Source organism: Rhododendron vialii, chromosome 3a, assembly GCF_030253575.1.
Source record: "Rhododendron vialii isolate Sample 1 chromosome 3a, ASM3025357v1".
Taxonomy (NCBI): Eukaryota; Viridiplantae; Streptophyta; class Magnoliopsida; order Ericales; family Ericaceae; genus Rhododendron; species Rhododendron vialii.
In genome coordinates this window covers 8,372,804-8,392,654 of record NC_080559.1, presented here as the reverse complement: position 1 = coordinate 8,392,654, position 19,851 = coordinate 8,372,804, and the positions used below count along the sequence as shown (strand labels likewise).

Genomic DNA, 19,851 nt, shown 5'->3' with positions numbered 1-19,851 from the left:
ATTATGGGTTTGCTACATTCAAAGAAGTTATTTTCGAAACATCCGAGGGACTACCAGTTCTATTGGGACTAATATATACGGAGTTTTGCTCTGACTATAATTGGAATATTTTATAATTTGATCCGGACATTTGAATTATAAAAGAAATATTGAAATATTCATAAAATTAAACAAATAAACAAACATATACATGGATGTATATGTGCATTTGTACAGGTGTGTGTGAATAGATGCATGATTCCAACAGATCGCCGAATCTAAAAGTTATCACCACGGCTGTGAACAACTGAACAGGTTGACTCAACTCTGAGTGATGAATTATTTTATGCGTTTCTCTTTAATATATTTAACTGGTACTTTTTAAAATATTGGAGTAGTAAACTTGGATTCGCGAGCAAGACTAAAATTATCCAACCGCTCCGTTTCACCACTCTTTTCATTGTTGTGCTCAATTTTATCGTCCGTTTCGACAATTAATTGTTTGAATTTTAAAACAACTCTTGCAGAGGAAAGAGTTTAACTCTTCTTTTGAAAGAATTTTTTTAAATCCAAACCATCTAAAAATAAAGAAAATGGTGAATGAGAGCGGTGTGGGTAGACTTTTCAGACTAGTAAAGAATTGAGCCCATCTCAAATTCACAATTCTATAGGTTTTAAAATGATATACATCCGTAGGGATCCTACTAGTTCGGTAGTGGATCACAAATTCACAATCATTACACACATGTGCGTATACCTATCTCCCTTGTCCTTATTTGTTTGTCTCTCGTTTTATTCTGATCGGATAAAAATGTGTTACTACTTGATAACTCTAAGTTTGTTTAATTTAAAAAATTCAAATATTGGAATATAGTACTTCTTCCGTTCCTAAATAAGTGTTCGGCGTGCAAAATTAGGCCTTCAAAAAAATGTATTTGTTTCGGTAAAAAAATAAATTTTTTTTCACAAATCGATAGATAGCAATGAGTTTTAGTAGATTGTGAAAAAAAATAAATTTTTTAATAAATGCATGTTTTATAAAGCTTAATTTTACGCATCGGACACTTATTTAGGGACGGAAGGAGTAACATAAATAGATATAAACAAATAGAAATTGACACGAACTTCTAAACGGGGTTAATAGATAGGCATAAAGGGCGCGGTTTCTAACACCTCTGTTTCTATGTCCTATATTACAAGATAAAATTTGTAAGCTCGTACTATTTCGCAGAAACTTTTAGCTTTGATCGTAATTTTTACTTTATAGGTTTTTCTTGTCAAGACAAATCTGAAACAAAAAATGATCCAAAACTAACGTAAACGCTAGAAAAAAATAATCTAAACAAATAATTTAGTCCAAATATGCTCAATCAAAAAAAATACTATGAAGGCATAAATACAAGATTTATTCTAGTAGTGACCCGGCAATTATAATTCCCAGGATATATTTTTCTGGCAAGAATGTTGTTATAATGCTATTTTTATATTAAAGAAGGCAGACCATATGACGAAAAAACTTACACTGGAAAAAAGGTGACATAAGTTTGAATATGACACAACCTCTTTCTTCCCCTTCTTTTTTTTTGTTGAAATTATATGATAGTCAGAGAATACTGACACCTAGTACTCCAGATCACTTTACAACCACACATTTTTGTAGGGTGTATCACTAAATGCATGGATCCCACAAGAACGAGTGGTTATAAAGTGATCTGAAATACCACGTTGCGGTACTCTCGGACCGTTGAATAATTACTCTATTTTTTTTTTTTTAAGGAATCCACCATGTTAACCTACCAGTTGGGATGTGCGGGGAGAGAGAGAGAGGAAAAAAAAAACCTACCACTTGGAATTGGGAAGTACGTCGAAAACAACGACATTTACAGAATATATATATATATATATATAATCAGTCTCAAATGAGGGAGCCCTTATTTTAGTTAAAATGCGGACCTCCTCATTTCTCCTATTTCTGATCGAATTTCGATGATCCGAGCCGCTCAATGTCTTCAGAACGTGATTTTAAAGGTACCCGCGAAAAATCGGCAAAAAAAATGATTGGGAAGGGCTTCATCCGAGCAGTTTTTGTTTAAACCGTTCGATAAAAAACAAACAAAAATTGCTCGGATGAAGCCCTTCCCGATCATTTTTTTTGCTGATTTCTCGCGGGTACCCTTAAAATCACGTTTTGAACACATTGAGCGGCTCGAATCATTAAAATTCAATCGGGAAAGGGAGGTCCGCATTTTATTAAAATAAAGTGGTCCTTACGGGATGCGGACTATATATATATATTTAAAGGAAAAATAGGGAACAGTGACTTTAGCTTAATTAAATTTAAGTCTTGCACTATTGTAATCATTCGGTCAGCGGTTAGTTACAACACATTAATCCAGCTTATATTGCGTGTGATTAGTTAACACTGGTAGTGCTAATTACATTACATTGAATCAAGAGCAATTTGTGTAATTACAATTCTCGAACCTCAACATATATATATATGGTTATTGTAGCACCGCTCATACTAGTTTGCACATGGATTTTCCGCAGCGGTTGGCACGCGCTGTTATACCTTTCTTTCACGGGAACCGAAAGGATCGGAAATCAATTACTCTTCACAAAAAACAAAGCACTCCAATTAATGTTGTTAGGAAACAAACACTAAAACTATATCAGAAAAAAGCGTAGTGGCTTTGTGAATGCATGTTGGCTTTGCCATTACTGAGTTATTAAACGTAATTACTGGGTTATTAAAAGTAATTAAGGAAGTCAAAGTTTAGTGCCGGCCAGTAGTAGACAAAACGAAGTGTTTTCCTGACCGTGTGATGTTGGTTGCAAAGGTCCACAGCTTATCACCCTCCAAGAAATTTTTGGATGTCAGGTGGGTACCTTGTCACCCGGCTGACAAGGTGTCCGAGCAACATATTCGGACTGTCCAAAAGTATATTGGACGACCTAGATTGAAATACTCTTTCTTCTCTCACTCCCAACAGTCTCTCTCTCCTATTTCTCTCTTCAAATTCGAGCCGTCCAAAATCAAAATTGACGGCTCGAATGCGCCAGGTATCACGTGGTACCTGCTCGGCACTGAAATTCTTCTCATCAACCTCCACACGTTTTCGGTCAAAAACGGTGTCCACTTACCGTTGGTCAGGAAGCTCCTCGATCTGGCAACCAGTTACCGTGGGCACGGTTCTAGAATATACTTACCCACCCACCGGCCTATCCTTTTTTTGGACGGTGGTCTGACCAGATTATACATCCCCAACTAATCTCCTCCCGATTTGATCAAAGGCAGGTTAATCACGCCGGAATTAGAAAATTCACAACCAAATTACTCTTTTGCGGTTTGACTCCAAGAATCGGACCTTGATTAATGGTGTGGCCGTGTGGGGACCAGCCTACCTTTGCGCATAGAGCAAAGCAACTTTGAATTCTAATCGAATGGTCTCAAGAATTCCAATATTGTACTCCCTCCGTCCCTATTTAATTGCCCACTACAATTTTGCGTGCATTTTTAACGGCTTATATATCTCGATGTGTATTGCTAAAAATATGCAATATGGATCTTATTTGATAGATCTCAATTTTTTCTATAAAATAATGATTTTAAAAACATGAAACATAATGTACGTCGAGAGATATAAATCGTTGAAAATGCACGCAATACTGTAATGGACAATTAAATAGAGATGGAGGGAGTATAGTATATGAACCCCATCCATAAATAATACGGAGACTACTTATTTAGTCCCAACATTGACTTAGGATGATTTAGTTCGTGTGTCAATTTTATTGCCAAACCAAGTTAAAAGTGTCATACCACCCCCTCATTTCCCCTCATTACATCATCCCCTTCATCCGCCATCCAATCGGGGCCTTAAGTTATGGATTGGATTAGCCAAACATCACAAGGGTAAATACCAATCACCTAGTAATAATATAGAAATGGACAAATCGTCATCCCAATAAATTGATATAAAAACCAAGTAAAATGATGCAACAAGAAAACGACATGAGCTAGGAATACGAACTTCTTCCCCTTTTGCAGTACCCCTTCCAAATATAAGTCAATGGAATTAGGTTAATTATGTGTTTAGTCAGCTTATCTGTGCTCGACCAATTTCTGTTAGACCAATCCTATATCATCCACTATATCATCCACTAGCACTAGGCTCAATTAAAATTGGAGTAAAGTTAATATAGACCGGTCCTACAAGAGCCTATGGACACCTGAATTATTAAAAAAAAAAAAGTGTACTATTTACTAGGAGAAGTTGAACAATTGGAACATTAAAATCCACTAAGACCTTTCTTTTCCCCTCTAAAACATATGACTAGTTGTACTACTATGTTTTGATTTCTTATCCCATGCATCATTGGTAGCTAGGTGATCACATCCATTTAAATAGGATGCGCTTCAGACTAATGGCTACCAGATACCCAAAATATAGTAATACCTAAAACAACTACTTGTACAAGAACAAAATCGATTGTCTAATTTTACAAGAGAGTAATAGCATTAAAACAATGCAAGCATATGAAACTCTTATACAAAAAAAAAAAAGAAAGAAAAGAAAATGAAATGAAATAAGTGGACAAGAAAAATTAAGTGACATTGTCATAGATATAAATTTCCCCCAATAGTCCAGTATGCCCACCCAGACCAGTTGGATTCGAAAAAGACTAATAATCCAGAGACCTTAGAGTTAAGGAGCAGAAAAATCTGTAGGGTGCTCCGATGGTACTCAAACTGGCGACTTCTTGAACACAAAATCAAAATATTCTTTACAAGCGAGGTTACCCTCGAGGTTATTAGTTACAATGTCAACACTTTCGTAAAAATAAGTTCCATTAACGTCTCTGGTATTTATAGCAAGAATTTGTGGTTTAATCTTTGGAAAAGTGAAGTCCTTTTTCTGCCCACTTCCTCAATCTCTCCTTTTTTTCCCTGTATTTTCTCATGTTAAATCGTGATATTCTCTCTCTCTCTCTCTCTCTCTCTCTCTCTCTCTCTCTCTCTCTCCTAATCAAATAATTTGGGGATAACAAAGTACCAAGTGACCGAACCAATATTGTGAACCAACCTAATACGTATTTTGTTTGATTGTTAAATCGTGATATTCTCTCTCTCTCTCTCTCTCTCTCTCTCTCTCTCTCTCTCTCTCTCTCTCCTAATCAAATAATTTGGGGATAACTAAGTACCAAGTGATCGAACCAATTAATATTGTGAACCAACCTAATACGTATTTTGTTTGATAAGGAGATAGGCTAGGCCGTCAAGTCCAGGTCATGATCCTTTACTTTCTCCGAGCATACCACCTTTGTTGCTTGGAATTTTCTAAACTACCTCATTTAGATATTCTCCCCATCCCCATGTGAACGCAATATTGTGGTTCTATCTGTTCATTTTTTCCCGTCAAGTGTTTTGTTTTCGAACAATATCTTCTTTCCTTCTTCGACAACCGTATTGATTGTGCTAACATATTTTAATAACCCGTTAAAATCGAACCGTTTGCTACCCAAAAAAAAAGAAAATTACTTCGAGGTATATATACACATGTGTCTGGTACGATGTGTTTTACCTAATACGTTAGTTACACATCCCATTCATTGAGAAAAATACAAGAACACAACCAACCACGTCTACTTATATATTAGTATCTGATATGTTCGTTACGGTCGGCTTGGGTAATGCAAACATTGGTGAGAATCCATTGCCGACCCATTCAATTAATGAACAAATTTACAAGAATAGAACCAACCCCCTCTACTTTTTTGTGTGTCATTTATCTATCCACTTGCAGCTAATGGATCAGTACCAATTTGAGACATGGAGTAGGTCTTTGATTCTCGAGTTCTAATAATAATCTTTTAAGTCTTGCCCTAGGTCAAATGTTCCTTCCTTAGAACCTTTTGCTCTTGTTCTTAATCTTTATTTTGAAAAGATACTTTCACACTCACGCTTATGCATGCGTATTATGTGACGACTTAGGCCTTACCTTTAAGGCTTCCGGTTCCCTCAACTAGATGGTACACGTATTATGATCCGTGATTTGAAAGTTGTACAATTGAATCAAATTCTTGACGGCAATTTAGGATAGTTGCAGAGACAGGTTTTAAATTATTTAGGTCAGTTTTATAGCATGACTTGAAGCACACCCCATGTGAACGATTTGGTTGGTGGTCCCTATGCTTCTTGGACTTACTAAAGCGATCAAGAAAATTTGAAACCGGCCAACTGATGAAAACAAATCCAGCTCAGACTCTTTTGTCCATCCAAGTGTCTAAAATTCTAAATATTACGTGTAATAATTTTTTTAAATCCACAAGAAATTGGCAAGATTCACTAGGCCCCTGGCACAACTCACAATATGTGAATCCACACCGACCAAACAACAATTTAATGGTGAAATTTGGGATACATTTTTTGGGGTTCATAGTGTTTTTCAATATGACATTGATCAATTGTAGACCTACATAATCGGAGAAGATTTTCAATGCAACGGTTATTTGTTACATCTTTCTCACATGGTGTGAGATCTACACATACATGAGCACACATCATGTGAGAGGGCGTTACAAATAACCGTTGCATTGAAGATTTTTATGAGTTTTTAAAGCACCTAACTTACCTCTGAGCACCCTATAATGGTAAAAAGAGTGGGAAGAAAGCCAAGGATATGCTCCTATATTCCTTTGGGCCCAGGAATACCTTTGGCTTCCTTCTCATCCTTTCCCACATGTTTGCCCCAACATTATCCCTGATTTTTTAACATTGGAAGTTGCACTTCGATTCTCTCCCGTTCCTTCAAGCCACTGAATGGTCCATCGTTCACTCTCTAGAGTTTGTTGACGACATTACCAACACCAAAAACGAAACCAGGTAATCAAACTAAATTTTTACATGTTTCGTGGACTTTACAAGATAAAGCATTTTTAGTCAGAGAGGAACCAATCCTTAATGAAAACAAAACAAAAGTGAAAAGTTGAAATGAAAGAATAAAGCATGAGAGCGCCCTTTTAGATTGGTGTGGGGACCTGACAGCACAAACTCCAAACTGAAAGGAGGGGGGTTGAAAAGAAAGAAAGTCATGGGAAATGCAAGAAAAAGGGCGATTCAGGGTTGCCCTATACCATCTATACACAGACGGTCTGTGACAGACCCCAATATGAATCAATGAACAAATCAAGCTAATGAATACTACAAAACTATTGAGCTGAATAAAATTTTGAGTTGGAACCTCAAGTGGTGCTTCACTACCTGAAGATCTTTACTCACTTTGTCTTGAGTTCAGTCTCGGGATTAAGCCGGATGATCACCGACTGTACCTGATGCAAGAATTAGATAATCTGAAAATTACTACGGAAAGAATTAGTAAAAGCTTCTTCCAATCCACGCATTATCGATTTTGATGTAAGTCAATGTTTTATACAAAGAAGTACCAGCAAAAGATGTCTAGGATGAAAGATCTCCTGAGATAACAACGGATTCAGTAATAATATTGGGACTGATACGATTACTTCTACTTTGTCTCAAAAGGTCATATACACTCAAACATCTACCAGACAAATATTCATGCTCTGCTATTGGTCTCGTGTCCATCAAAGGAACCAAATGAGTATCTCACAAAATGACATGATATCTAAAGTTTATTAATAGATACCCGAGATAGAGATGTTGCCTTCGAAAACCTGGCATCAAACAAGTTAACAAAAACTACAATCCTTGCCCCATGGCCTGTTTGATATATATTTTGAGGCCCCCATGACGCACGGGAGGAAGGGGGGGGAAAAAAAACACAAGAAGAAACACAAACATCTTCATCCCACTAGCAAACAATGCATAAGCCACCATGACTACCAGATTAAGAGCTTCTAATCTAACAGTGCAGAAAAGGTCCTCAACATTAAACATACAAATAGTTAACGGTTCTAGCAAAGATTCTAAATTTCCAGAGTATTTACTTTCATCTACCACTGAATAGGAAAATAGTTACCGCTCATCAGCAATGAGAATTTGGAACAAATCTGCGAGGAAACAAACGTTGTGTACACATAGAAAAGAAAGAAACATCACACGCTTTTGGTCTTTCTTCCCATTAATGCAGAGCCCTCGATGCTAATAATACTACTAAAAAGCAGACTTCCCATGTATGCACAATTTAAGTATACAGCATGGTCAAAACATAAATCAGAACAGGGCGAGCAAATGATACCTCCAATGCAATTTCCAGAATTCCTGATCTCACTCATGTGCAGCCTATAAGAGGGATAACACAAATAACTCCAGTGATGATTTACCTAGTATTAAAAAAAAAACTTCAAGAGCACCTTCCCTGTAATGAGGCAAATCTAACCTCTGAGACCCAAATCCTTTCCCAGTGGTGAAAATTCACTCACATACAATTCTGATATACTAATGAGTGCATCGCATGTGCCAGCTTCTAGGACATGATTGGCTGACAATCTATATGAACGACAATCATAGGTAACGAACAACATGTAGAACAAACTTGCTGAAGCATTTTCTCATCAAGGGAGTTATTGCATTCTATCAGAATACAAAGATAATGATGTGAAAATTAATAGAACAGAAATGTTTATCTTAATGTGCACAAAAGGGGCTTCTATTATTCGGCCTAGAAGAATATTTTCACAAGGGAAGTCAGCAGCCAATACGCATGCAAAGAAGGTTAATAAAAAAGTCTAAGCAATCTCGCTGAATTATTAATTGGCTAATCCTCATCCTAATCAACTACATTCAAAAGATTGCTGCATCTGCATTGTGTTTTCGGTAGAGTAAAACAAAATGCTACAAGCCTACAACAATAGAAAGCATTACTCGGGGTTTTAATCAATAAATATATCCAACTGTTATCAGCAAGGATCATATTACCCAATGCTTTATTTGCTGAAAGGAAAAGCAAATTAAAAAACCACTAGATCATTCATATAGGAAGAAAAAAAACAAAAGCTTCCCCTCTTTAGAATCCTCGCTTTTGGCTATTGCTGACTTATGGTTAAATACCTTTCTTACGCTACTTTTGAAGAATCTCCTAACTCAAATTCATTCGTAAGGTCTGGGAAAGCGGACATTAGAAACCACTAGTTCATACTTGTATAGGAAGGGAAAAATTGCCTTCTCATTTTCTTCACCCAACCAAACAAAAGAAACAATTTAACTCCTGCTCCACTTTCGTTTACTTCCCCACAACAAACCCTTGAACCAATACTAGAAATCACTCTTAGGGTTGAAAAAGTGCTTATGTCAGAACTGCCTTAGTCATTTACCTTTCTCTAGAGACATTCTCCATTACCACCTTTGCCCTCATATTTTTTTCCAACTGCTATTCAAAAAGAACTCATGATAAACAGCTTCATTATGGAAGAAAAATAAAGAGGGTGTTGTTGATACTTTCCACTATAAAAAGGAAAGACAATCGCTACGGCAATTGGAGAACCCTTTTAAGTCCAAGAAATCATAGTAGAGAAACCAACAACCTGAATAATAAGGATATGATTCAAAGGAAAATCATATTGGGGCAAGAATTGATGTAAACCATCCTTCCCCTCCAGCATATGGATAGATATATAAATTAATAAATGTTCAATATAACTCGATGGCTGAATCAGGAAGGCAATTATTTCATGAATATGGGTTCTCCAACCTAACATGTAAAGATTTGTTTATAAAAAGGAATATAACATCAGTCAACAAGAGATTGGAAAGAGGATTCCAACATGCAAATCCAGAACCTAGTTCTGATAACAACTTGAATGAGGAACCTGTAGCCAACATTGCTTTCACCAGGCTACTAAATTCAGTTAATCTAAGCACTTACATGTAGGGTGTAAGCAGGGGAAAATTTCAGGAACCAACAAGCAACCAGAAGGCCCTTTCATTTTGGAAAATCTTCTGCAAAGCAGCATAGGCACCTCCATTAATATTGAGGCAAATACCAGTCAAGCGATCAATGAAATTGACGAACAGATACTGGAACAATAATTAGGATTCAATGGTCAGATCTGACAACATATCAGCCACACCATCCAATCAGAAGATCAAATGTCAAAATAAATTATGGATAGTTACAAATAGAAAAGTATTCAGGAGATAGAGAAGCGATGCATCATTGTATAAGCATTCAACACTAAGCATCCATGACAGGTTTGACTCTAACCCAACTTTTCGATTTTACATTCTGACCACTTACGTGTTCAAAGTGTGTCCCTAGCATATCACTAGTATGTCCGGATAAAAACAATCGAATTAAAAAGTGGACACAGTTAAGCGTGTCCAACTCATATCTGGAGCTTGTCGGACACGTATCTGGAGCTTGTCTGGTACGTGTCTGTGTTCAATACGAACACCCGAAGCAGATTGACGTGTCATCTTAGGCTGATGATGGCTTGGTAACAAAAACCCGGAGATATTGACCCCCAAAAAATCTGGAGAAGAAATAGGTGATCTATGCAAAGATAATAGTGGACCTGCCCATGTTATCCGGTTTTCCTTTACTGTGCTCGTCGAAGAACACAATCATTGGGTCATCCATTTCTTTCATGGCACCACCTTAGATATCTACTGGTCCTTAATCAGTTTCTAACAGAGCTGTTGAATGGACACTTACCTTGCTTTTCAGTACATACTGCAATAGAAAATCGAGATTGTGTTCTTCGAGGAGCACAGTAAAAGAAAATGAGCCCCAAATTTCCTGATCACTGAAACATTCTGCAGCAATCCTACTCCCGTGGTAATTAGATTAAGTTAGGCATCCTGTATCTGGTCATAGAAAGAGAGCAAGAAATTCCACCCTAACATAATGTAGCAGGCCGAGCAAATGGCTCGAGCGGCTTCCGAACGTGATCCAGTATTCTTTTCAACTCCAATACATCTTTCTTTGGACGTTCGGATCAGCAACCGTAGCCGAGGGTCCCTGTAGCCGAGGGTATCGTTAATTACTACTTCTATAAACGCTTTAGTCCGAGCACCCGCACGGGCAGGGGAATACGTTCGTTTGGACGGCTGCCGAGGTCGCACAACATGCTCGGTTCCGAGCGTTGCATGGCCGATGATTCAGCCCGTCTGCATTGGAGCAGTAGCCGTGACAATGATGATGGTTGTGACGTCATCCAAACGGTTACGAGGATAATGATGGGGGCACGTGAAGGTGTCAGCTCATCTCAGAAACGGTTGCAAAACCCTAAACGTGATGTAAGAGTGACATCAGCCGACGCGTGTTGAGCGTTGGTGCGACCTTGGAGACCAAGCTAAAGGTTCCCTATAAATATCCCATTATGCCTTCTTGGAAGAGGTATGCTCAAACAAAACCCTAGCTCCCAATCTCTAACTCTTCCTTGCAAGCAAACTGACTCTTGCACCGGAGGGCCATCCCGGAGAACCTCCGGCGTGGTCTCTTAGTCGTGCTTCGTTTTGCAGGACTGAGCAAGGAGCCAGGAGCTAACTTCGAACCAACATTGAGAAAGTACGAACCATCCGGAACGGAGCCCCCACACATAACTATTATAACAGATCACGTTATTTTCCACCAATGCAAGCACCACCATGCTCAAGTCCTTCATGGGAAAATGAGCCCATTGGGCTTAGACAGCCAATGCTCCAAACAATTTCGTATTGCTTGATCATCCACCTTAAGAGTACAGAAGACTTCTAAGGTCGAATGCAACAAAAAAGAAAACGAAAAGAAGTACGGATGTGAGGTGAACAAATCAAGAAAACAAAAGATTGAATTCCACAACATTTAGTTTTTCCCTCTGGGTGCCTCTCTTAGGGCTTTCACCTAGCCTTTCTTAGCTTCATGAGTTCCCCTACCCTCTTTCTCTTTGCTTGGACTGGAAGGTGCTATTTCTAAAAGAGGACGGAGCCAACTTGATTACATTGAGCTATGCGGTTTCTATCCACTTGACAGATCACTTTATTAGCTTAGGGAGATACTCTAAGCACTCCATTAGTTATGTATCAATGTTCCAATGGATAGAAATCGATAAAAAAAAATATTTACTTGTTGCAGTAGCAGAGTTTGTTTTTGCGAAAAGTACATGGAAAGAGCAGAGGGGTCAACTAAAGGGCCAATCAAAAAGAGAAGTATGCAGGCTTAAGTACAATTAATGTCTGGAAGAAATTTTGACAATGAAATTAATTAAGGCAAAATAGGTAAGATTGATCTCAATACTCAAATTAACAGGCCCAGGTTTCACCATTTACATCGAGTCATGCAGCACAGAAAGAAACGCACAAGAGACGGATCCCCATTTGAGCTACAGATATATGTTAAAACAGAAGCTCAAAATAATCCAAGAGACCAAATGAGAATAAAGGCACACATTCATCAATATTATATACCTGAACAAATCGACAAAGGGCCCTTCATCAAATGATTCATATTCATAAACTTGTTCACCTCACACCTATGGTTCTTCATTATCCATAAACATGACAACCAGTTTAGGGAGACGCCATCTAGGAAGGCAAGAGGTAAAATAACCCTAGCAGGAAACCAAAACATGATGTTCAAGAGGAAGACAAACCCCATCTACTGGAAATAGACTCCGTCTACGAGAGATGACGCATTCTGTTCTCCATGATCTGCTCAGGGCCTCAGCCACAACGAAGAAATCAGCATGAATTGACCATGAAAGATTGAAGTCCGCCAACACATACGTTAACATAGTCCAGATATTCCAAAAGAATGCAGGAATATTTGAAGATCATCAGAAACGTAACTCCCCCAAAAAAGTATAAGAGATGTCATCAAAAGCATGAAGGAAAAAAGAAGAAGCAGCATTACTTGTACGAGATTTACGGGCTTGGATGGGTGCACTTAGGGTGGCCAAGACGCTGAGATGCACACCAGGGTAATACATCAGTTCTTCACTGATTTTCGCATTTCAAGTGTGGACTGTGGAGTACAATCTCTCACATGCCATCCTTGCACAGTCCACAAGTTCTAAGATGAACAATTAAAGTCCCAGCATCATGGTTAATTTGCAAAACATCTTCACTGAAAGAAACCACCAGTATGAGAGAGAAACCCCGAAAATAGCTTTTGTGTACGATCAAAGACTAACTTGAAATATCCAATGTGATTTTTCTTTCTTTCTTTCCTTTATAGGTTACTTGAACCTTGAAAGATGATTGCTAACAGAAAGCAAGCAACAATGCTCTGCGTGAAATTCCCTGATTTGAAGACATCCAATCTTTTACACAAACTTCCAAAGTTGACATTTTCCCTACTCAGTAATAATAATTAACTAACTATAGCACCAAAAAAATAGTAATACCTAACCAACTACAAGATAGTCACTAATTCTGACAATAGAATCCTCCAACTGTACACAAATTCTTATGCTTCTAAGTCATGCATTAGGTGGTTGGATTAATATAAGGCATATTTTTTTTATTCAGCAACTATACATGATGGATCCAAAGCTTTGATATGGTATCGAAGTAAGCTACGACTTTCCCACCACAAAAATGAATACTATGAAGTATGAAGGTACACCAAATTTGAAAAACAAATTTGCCCCATTAGCATGCATACACCAAAACCAATGGCCTTAATGATCACAACCCTTCGTCAATATCCAACAAATCAACTACAAAAAAACAATTCCATAAACCAAGGATCGAAGCAACAAAAAGAAACGAAAAGCTGTAGTTTATTGTCATTATTGATTATTATTATTGTCAAGCCAACACAGGATTATATGATTTGGGAAAGCCCCTTCAACCTTCACGAAATACAGTAACCAAAACCATGATGCCATCAAGCTGCGAAGAGTTCACATCAACCCAACCAACACAACAAGTTGAGTCGATTTTTTCGTCATTGATCTCGTTTCCATTGTACTCGAGTTTGATTTTGCCATTATGGGGATCGAGTCGTGGAGTTCAATTTTGTTGTAGTTGTCGTCGGAGAGTTTGGAGGTGGGGTTTCTTGTTCAGTCTGTGAGCTGTAGTTGCTGCGTAGGGGGTGATGAGAGAGAGACGAGAGACCAGTGAAAAATGGAGAGGGTATACTAGTAATTGATCTGAAAATGCAAAAACTCCAATAATCCTTAAAGAACCTCTTAGCCTCTTTCTTACTTCTCGCTTGGAATAGCAGAAACGGTGAACTCATTCTTACAGAATGGATTCTACAATTAACAACCCAAACATTCAAAATGCAAGAATGAGAAGCTAAAAACGTAAAAAAGAAGCACCCAAACAGGACTTAATTGGGGCAGAAGGGGAACGACCCGAGATGAGCTGTTAGTAATTACTTAAGCTCTGTTTGGAATTTTAAAACATTTCTCAAATATGTTCGAGTTTAATTTATTTATGGAACGAGTTAATATTCAACTAGTTTTAATAGAGTCAAACACGAGTTGATCTTGAGTAATTTGAATTTTTATGTTTCATAGAGCGAAAAAGCCGATCAAGTAGAAATTTGTTTGAGCTTGATTTAAAAGTTAAAAAGCTTTAAAAAAAAATGTTCAGACTTGATTTCGCAATGTAACAAAGCATCTCCAGCGAGCTTTCAACCAACATGTGGTAAATAAGAATATTAAATGGTCAATGCATCAGGGACTTGGGGAGCTACTATATATATATATATATATATATATATATATATATATATATATATATATATATATATAGAGAGAGAGAGAGAGAGAGAGAGAGAGAGAGAGAGAGAGAGAGAGAGAGAGAGAGAGACACACACACACTCCATTTACCTTTTTCTCTCCGCAATAAGAACAATTTCTTTCTACGTTAATCGCCCCAAAATTTCTAAGTTAAGATTTACTTCGGCTTATTTGTACGGATGGTTCCCAAAGTATTTTCAAAATGTCAATTTGGTCCCCATTATACAAATCGTGTTTATTACATCCTCAACGTTTTCAATGCGTGTTTAAATGATCCCTGAAACTAACTCCATCCAAATTAGCCGTCAAAGATAAGGGTATTTGAGGAACTTCACTAAAATATTTTCAATTTTTTTTATCCGCAAACAAATGAGCAATTCTATTCACACCCCTCCTCTCTCTAGCTCACCACCCTCACTCCGAACCCATCTCCATATCTCCCAAATCACCAATGACCAAACCCACATTTATAACCCATCTCCAATCACTAATTCAACTCGGAGAAGAAGCATCCAAAATCATTCTCTCTATTTGCTATCACAAGTAACCCATGGCCACAACCATCAACACCACCATCGTACGGCGTCAAATCAAAAGCGAATGAATCGACTGAAGAAGCAAAGATCAGACCTTGAGCTGCTGGAGGAAGAGTGGGCTTGGAACCAGTAGTTGAACTTCAACCCTCGATCGAGCAAGCTTACGGCGTTGTTTTTGCAGTCGATGACGATCTTCCCCTTGTCGCTAGAGTAGCAAGTGACGTTGTCGGGGATCGAGCATTTTCAGGCGAATTTCTCCTCGAAGAACTCGAATTTCCTCCACTGGTACATCCTTACTGTATCAATCAAGGTATTCAAATCATGCAAGTGTAAACAAAAACAGAAGTCATCCTCTTCTTTCTAGCAGAATAAAAGTTCAGCTTAATGTAATTACCAAATAGCAAAATAAAATAAAAATTGTGAAAGGTAAAATGAAACTGGTTGTAGGAAAAGACAAAATAAGAGAGAATAGTTGGGTGGAAAAATAGTGGTGTGTTGTTAAATTAACCTCCCATAGCCGCATTGTGGTGGTGAATAACAAGGAATTAGGCGTCAACCCTAGGAAAGCCAACACTGCTCACAAAGTCGCAGTAGAGAATTGAACTGAGAAAGAGATAGGGCCTAGGGTTTTGAGGATGAAGATGAAATTTTGTGGGAGTGATGGTTGTTTAAAGAGCTTCCCCTGTTTTTAACAGCTAATTTGGACAAAGTTAGCTCCGAGAACCATTTAAATGCACATTGCAAATGTTGGGGATGCAATAGACACAATTTGTATACTGAGGACCAAATTGATATTTCAAAAATACTTTGGGGACCATCCGTACAAATAAGCCCATTTACTTCACTAAACACCCAACCCTCTCCCACAATATCGATCACCACCACCAAAGCGCTCCCGCTCCCCTCCTCTCTTCTCCGTTGTCATCCTCATATCAAACCTCTTTGGTAGGCAATGGCAAGAGGGCGGAGACAGGGTCAAGGACGGACCGAGGGACGAATGAGTCCGGACAATCGCCCCTATCAACGTTCAAACTTTTACTAGAATTATAGAAGCTAGTTTTGATATAGAAAACGTAAAAAATCGTATATGTTCGCCTACAATCTAACACCCGCCCAACCAAGAGTTCTTGGGAAAATAAAATTATTTTCAAAATTATTTTGAGCAAATAAATATATAGTACTTGTTTTTGTACTATTTTTACCATTTATATTGACAGAATTAAATTGTCGGTCTCTGAACAGGGAGGTTTGGAAAAACAGTATCACAAATAAAGAAAAAAATAATGAAACTTTTAAATTTTGCTTAAAGAAAAACTACTGTATATGTTTATATGTAACACAAGTGATTGCATCATGAAGAGTACATTTGCTGAGGTGGGCAAATGACCTCAAAAAATGAAATCCTGTTTTCTTAATTTAATTGGTTCCAAATTATGGCCAATTTGGTTCAAGGTTCGCACAAAATCATTTGGATGGAGATCTGTTTGCTTCTGAATTTGACCTTAACCCAATTATCATTCCCACCCCAATAAAAGCAGGAGTTTATTTTTTCTTTCCCTTTTGTAATTGTCCAATGCTATGGCTGTGGAGGACTTTCAATTGGGTTTGAAACATAAGAGTTAGGTTATTTGGAGCAAGCTTTTGCCAAGTTTATTTTCCTTGAGTTTTAGGCTCTGAGAAATTTTGCACCAATATACGGTCCAAGGGGCATTTTTAGAATGAGTTAAACTTTGTACTGTTTTCCACCATTGGCATTTGTGGATTCCACCATGCATTTATTGTAGTAATCTACACCGTTCATCTTGTAAGGCTGCATCCATGCCAAGAGGTATTAAGCAAACGCAAGTAAGACCTCCGTGGGATTGCAGTCCAGCAGAAGCCAGAATTGACAATTGAGTAGCAAAAGGACATAGCAATTGTAAGAATGACTTTTGAGGCCATAAATAATCTGTCCAAAGTAAAACAACAATAAGTAACTAAAGTTGCTTAAAGCTAACAATGGACACAACATCAAGATTAACAATTAAAGACAAACCAACAGTATGGACAGATTAACTTTAAAATTATTGACAGAATTTAACCGTCCGTTTTATAATCCAAAATTTAATTTAAATATATCTATCGATGTCTAATCAGGCTCATTTTTTAGATTACAATAACAAACGCGCAATAAATTTATAGGCGGTAGGGAAAATCCCGCGGTTTCCACACTTGGCGGACAGAATGTAATCCCCTTACCCATAATTGCATTCATCATCTCTCTCCTTGTCTTCCCTTTTCTCTCTCTCACCCGTTGTAAATCATCGTTGCAAATCATTGACGCCTGATTCACCACAAACCAATACCTCTCCTCCTCTCCCACTAACCTAAGATACCCGTCAAAGGAAGAAAGAGAGGAGGTCATTTATTTTTTTGATAATTCAGGTGTTTAGGAGTCAGGAGGAGGTAATTAATTAACCATGGGTGGCGCGGCGACCGATGACCAATCAAAACAAGCTCCCAATCCATACCCTCCACCTCCAATCTACTCCAATTCGTATCCAACTCACCCTCCGCCACCCTACCAACCTTACCCTCCCCCATACGCCTTCGCCGCGCCACCACCCGCCGCCTACTACTCCAACCCCCACAACTACCCTCCCGTCGTCTATCAAGAACCCTCCACCGGACACCTCACCTTCGCCAAATTCCTCCTAACCACCATGACCTTCCTCCTAGTCGGCGCGTGCGCCATGTCCTTCCTCACGTGGCTCATATTCGGCTCCCTAACCCCGGAATTCTCCGTCAAATCCCTATCCGTCCCGTCATTCAACGTTTCGGACAGCTCGTTAACAGCTGCATGGGACGTCAACATCACCGTCAAAAACTCTAACGAAAAGCTCGACGTGTTCTTCGAGCGGCTGGAGGGGGTGATCGTGTACGAGGACACGGTCTTGGGGCTGGCAGACACGGACCCTTTCCACTTGTCGCCCAAGGGAGAGGTGGTTTTCGAGATGAAGGCGTCGACCAACGAACTGCAGCAAGAGAGCTTTGCCGAAAGCTACCGCGGGTTGGTGGAGGACAGGCGGAGAGGGAGGGTGAGCTTCGGGGTGCGGATGGCGGCGGATGCTACGCTGAGGTCGGGGACGCTGTGGCGGCGGCAGCTGAGGTTGCGGGTGTTTTGTGAGGATTTGGAAGTGAAATTTGACGGTCCGATGGGTCCTGGAAAATTGGAGGATGGGACGCCAAAAGAGTGTCTCATATACGTGTGAATGAAGAAACATGCAAAAAAAAATTTTGCTGGATCAGGTCTTTTTATTTTTGGTGTGTAGGTGAGGTGATCATATTCTTTATTTCTTTTGCTTTCATTTTTAGGAGCTGGATTCTTTCGAGGACATAATTGACCAGAGGGCCAATTCAAGCAATATTCGGGTTCATATAGGTCGCATTGATTTTCAAGACCATTCATTTTTCAAAATTCGTCGGACATTAATCTATCACATTGATCCGGTATTGTCACATTGTTTTGCAATCTTTTTGTTTTCATTATAATCCCAAGTTAATATGTGTTCCAAAGTTGTATGTAATGATATTCGATCAATAAGGTAGTTTTTGACGTAATTTATGTGAGTTCTAAAAAATGAACGATCGTGATTATTGAGATAGGTTGGACAAATTAAAGCCCCCAAAGATGCTGAGTTGAACCCTCCAATCCCTTTTATGGACTCAAGAGAATCCAGGTCTTTTGTATATACACATGTTTTGTTGTATAGATATTGATGTTGCCTGAAAAATAGTATTGTCAATTCGGTTGTTTGAAAGTAACATAATCTTTCCGTCTCAAATTGCCTTGGTCCTTACAAAAAGTCCTACAATTTCTTAACTGAAAAAATGAAGTACTATTTGATAATCCAAAAATAAAGTACTTTGGTACATTATTTTCTTTTGAAATCTATTCTTCCAACTAAATTGTGAACATATATACATGTAACATTGTTCTCTGCTGCCAGTCCAAAATGGGCAAGAAGAGGGCAAGTAAAAAGTAACATCCGAATTAATATTTGATGTATCTTTCATTTGATTTGGTTGTTTATTTGTCTTTAGGAGTGTACAATATATATTTTTCAGTTGTACTATTAGTTATACCTGGTAGGTTGTATTATTCAGTCATCAATGAATTTCTAACTCTTCCACGGAATCAATAAGCATGTTATTCAAGAGCTTCTAATTGGCCAGTGGTTTTAATTAATCTACGTCAACATACCAAAATTGGAATAGACTAATGCGTGTCTATTCATATGGCTTTGAGAGGGCTGAGAGGGTAAACACTGATGGGAGCAGGGTAGTTTCTTAAGTAAAATGGTAATTATAAAGCACATTGATATTGAATAATAGCAAAAAAGTGTAGTGATATTCGTAAAATGTATATAGGTATCCGTCTAAGTACATTAATATCTCTAAATTTTGGAGTTCTAACTGTTTTGTACTTTTGTGTGTATCATCTTGTGCCCGGTAGAATCACGTTAGCCGTGTTGACTTTTGTGGCTCCAACCCACGCTTCCGCTATTGTTGACTTTTGTGGCTTTAACCCACGCTTGCATTTACTCAGCAGACAAGGAGCCTCCCAAATCTTTGACTGATATCCTTCAGTATCCTTCAGCCTCCTTTGTGGAAAATGAAGGGAGACTACCGTGGCAAATGAACA

The 19,851-nt window shown here is 38.3% G+C and overlaps 1 protein-coding gene across 1 annotated transcript; it reads left to right on the top strand.

Annotated features, from left to right (window-relative positions):
- Window positions 1-17,399: 17,399 nt before the first annotated feature.
- LOC131319056 (NDR1/HIN1-like protein 26) lies at window positions 17,400-18,960 on the top strand. Its single transcript, XM_058349161.1, has one exon. The coding sequence runs from the start codon at window positions 17,627-17,629 to the stop codon at window positions 18,416-18,418; it is 792 nt and encodes a 263-aa protein (XP_058205144.1). The 5' UTR covers window positions 17,400-17,626; the 3' UTR covers window positions 18,419-18,960.
- The last annotated feature ends 891 nt before the right edge of the window (window positions 18,961-19,851 follow it).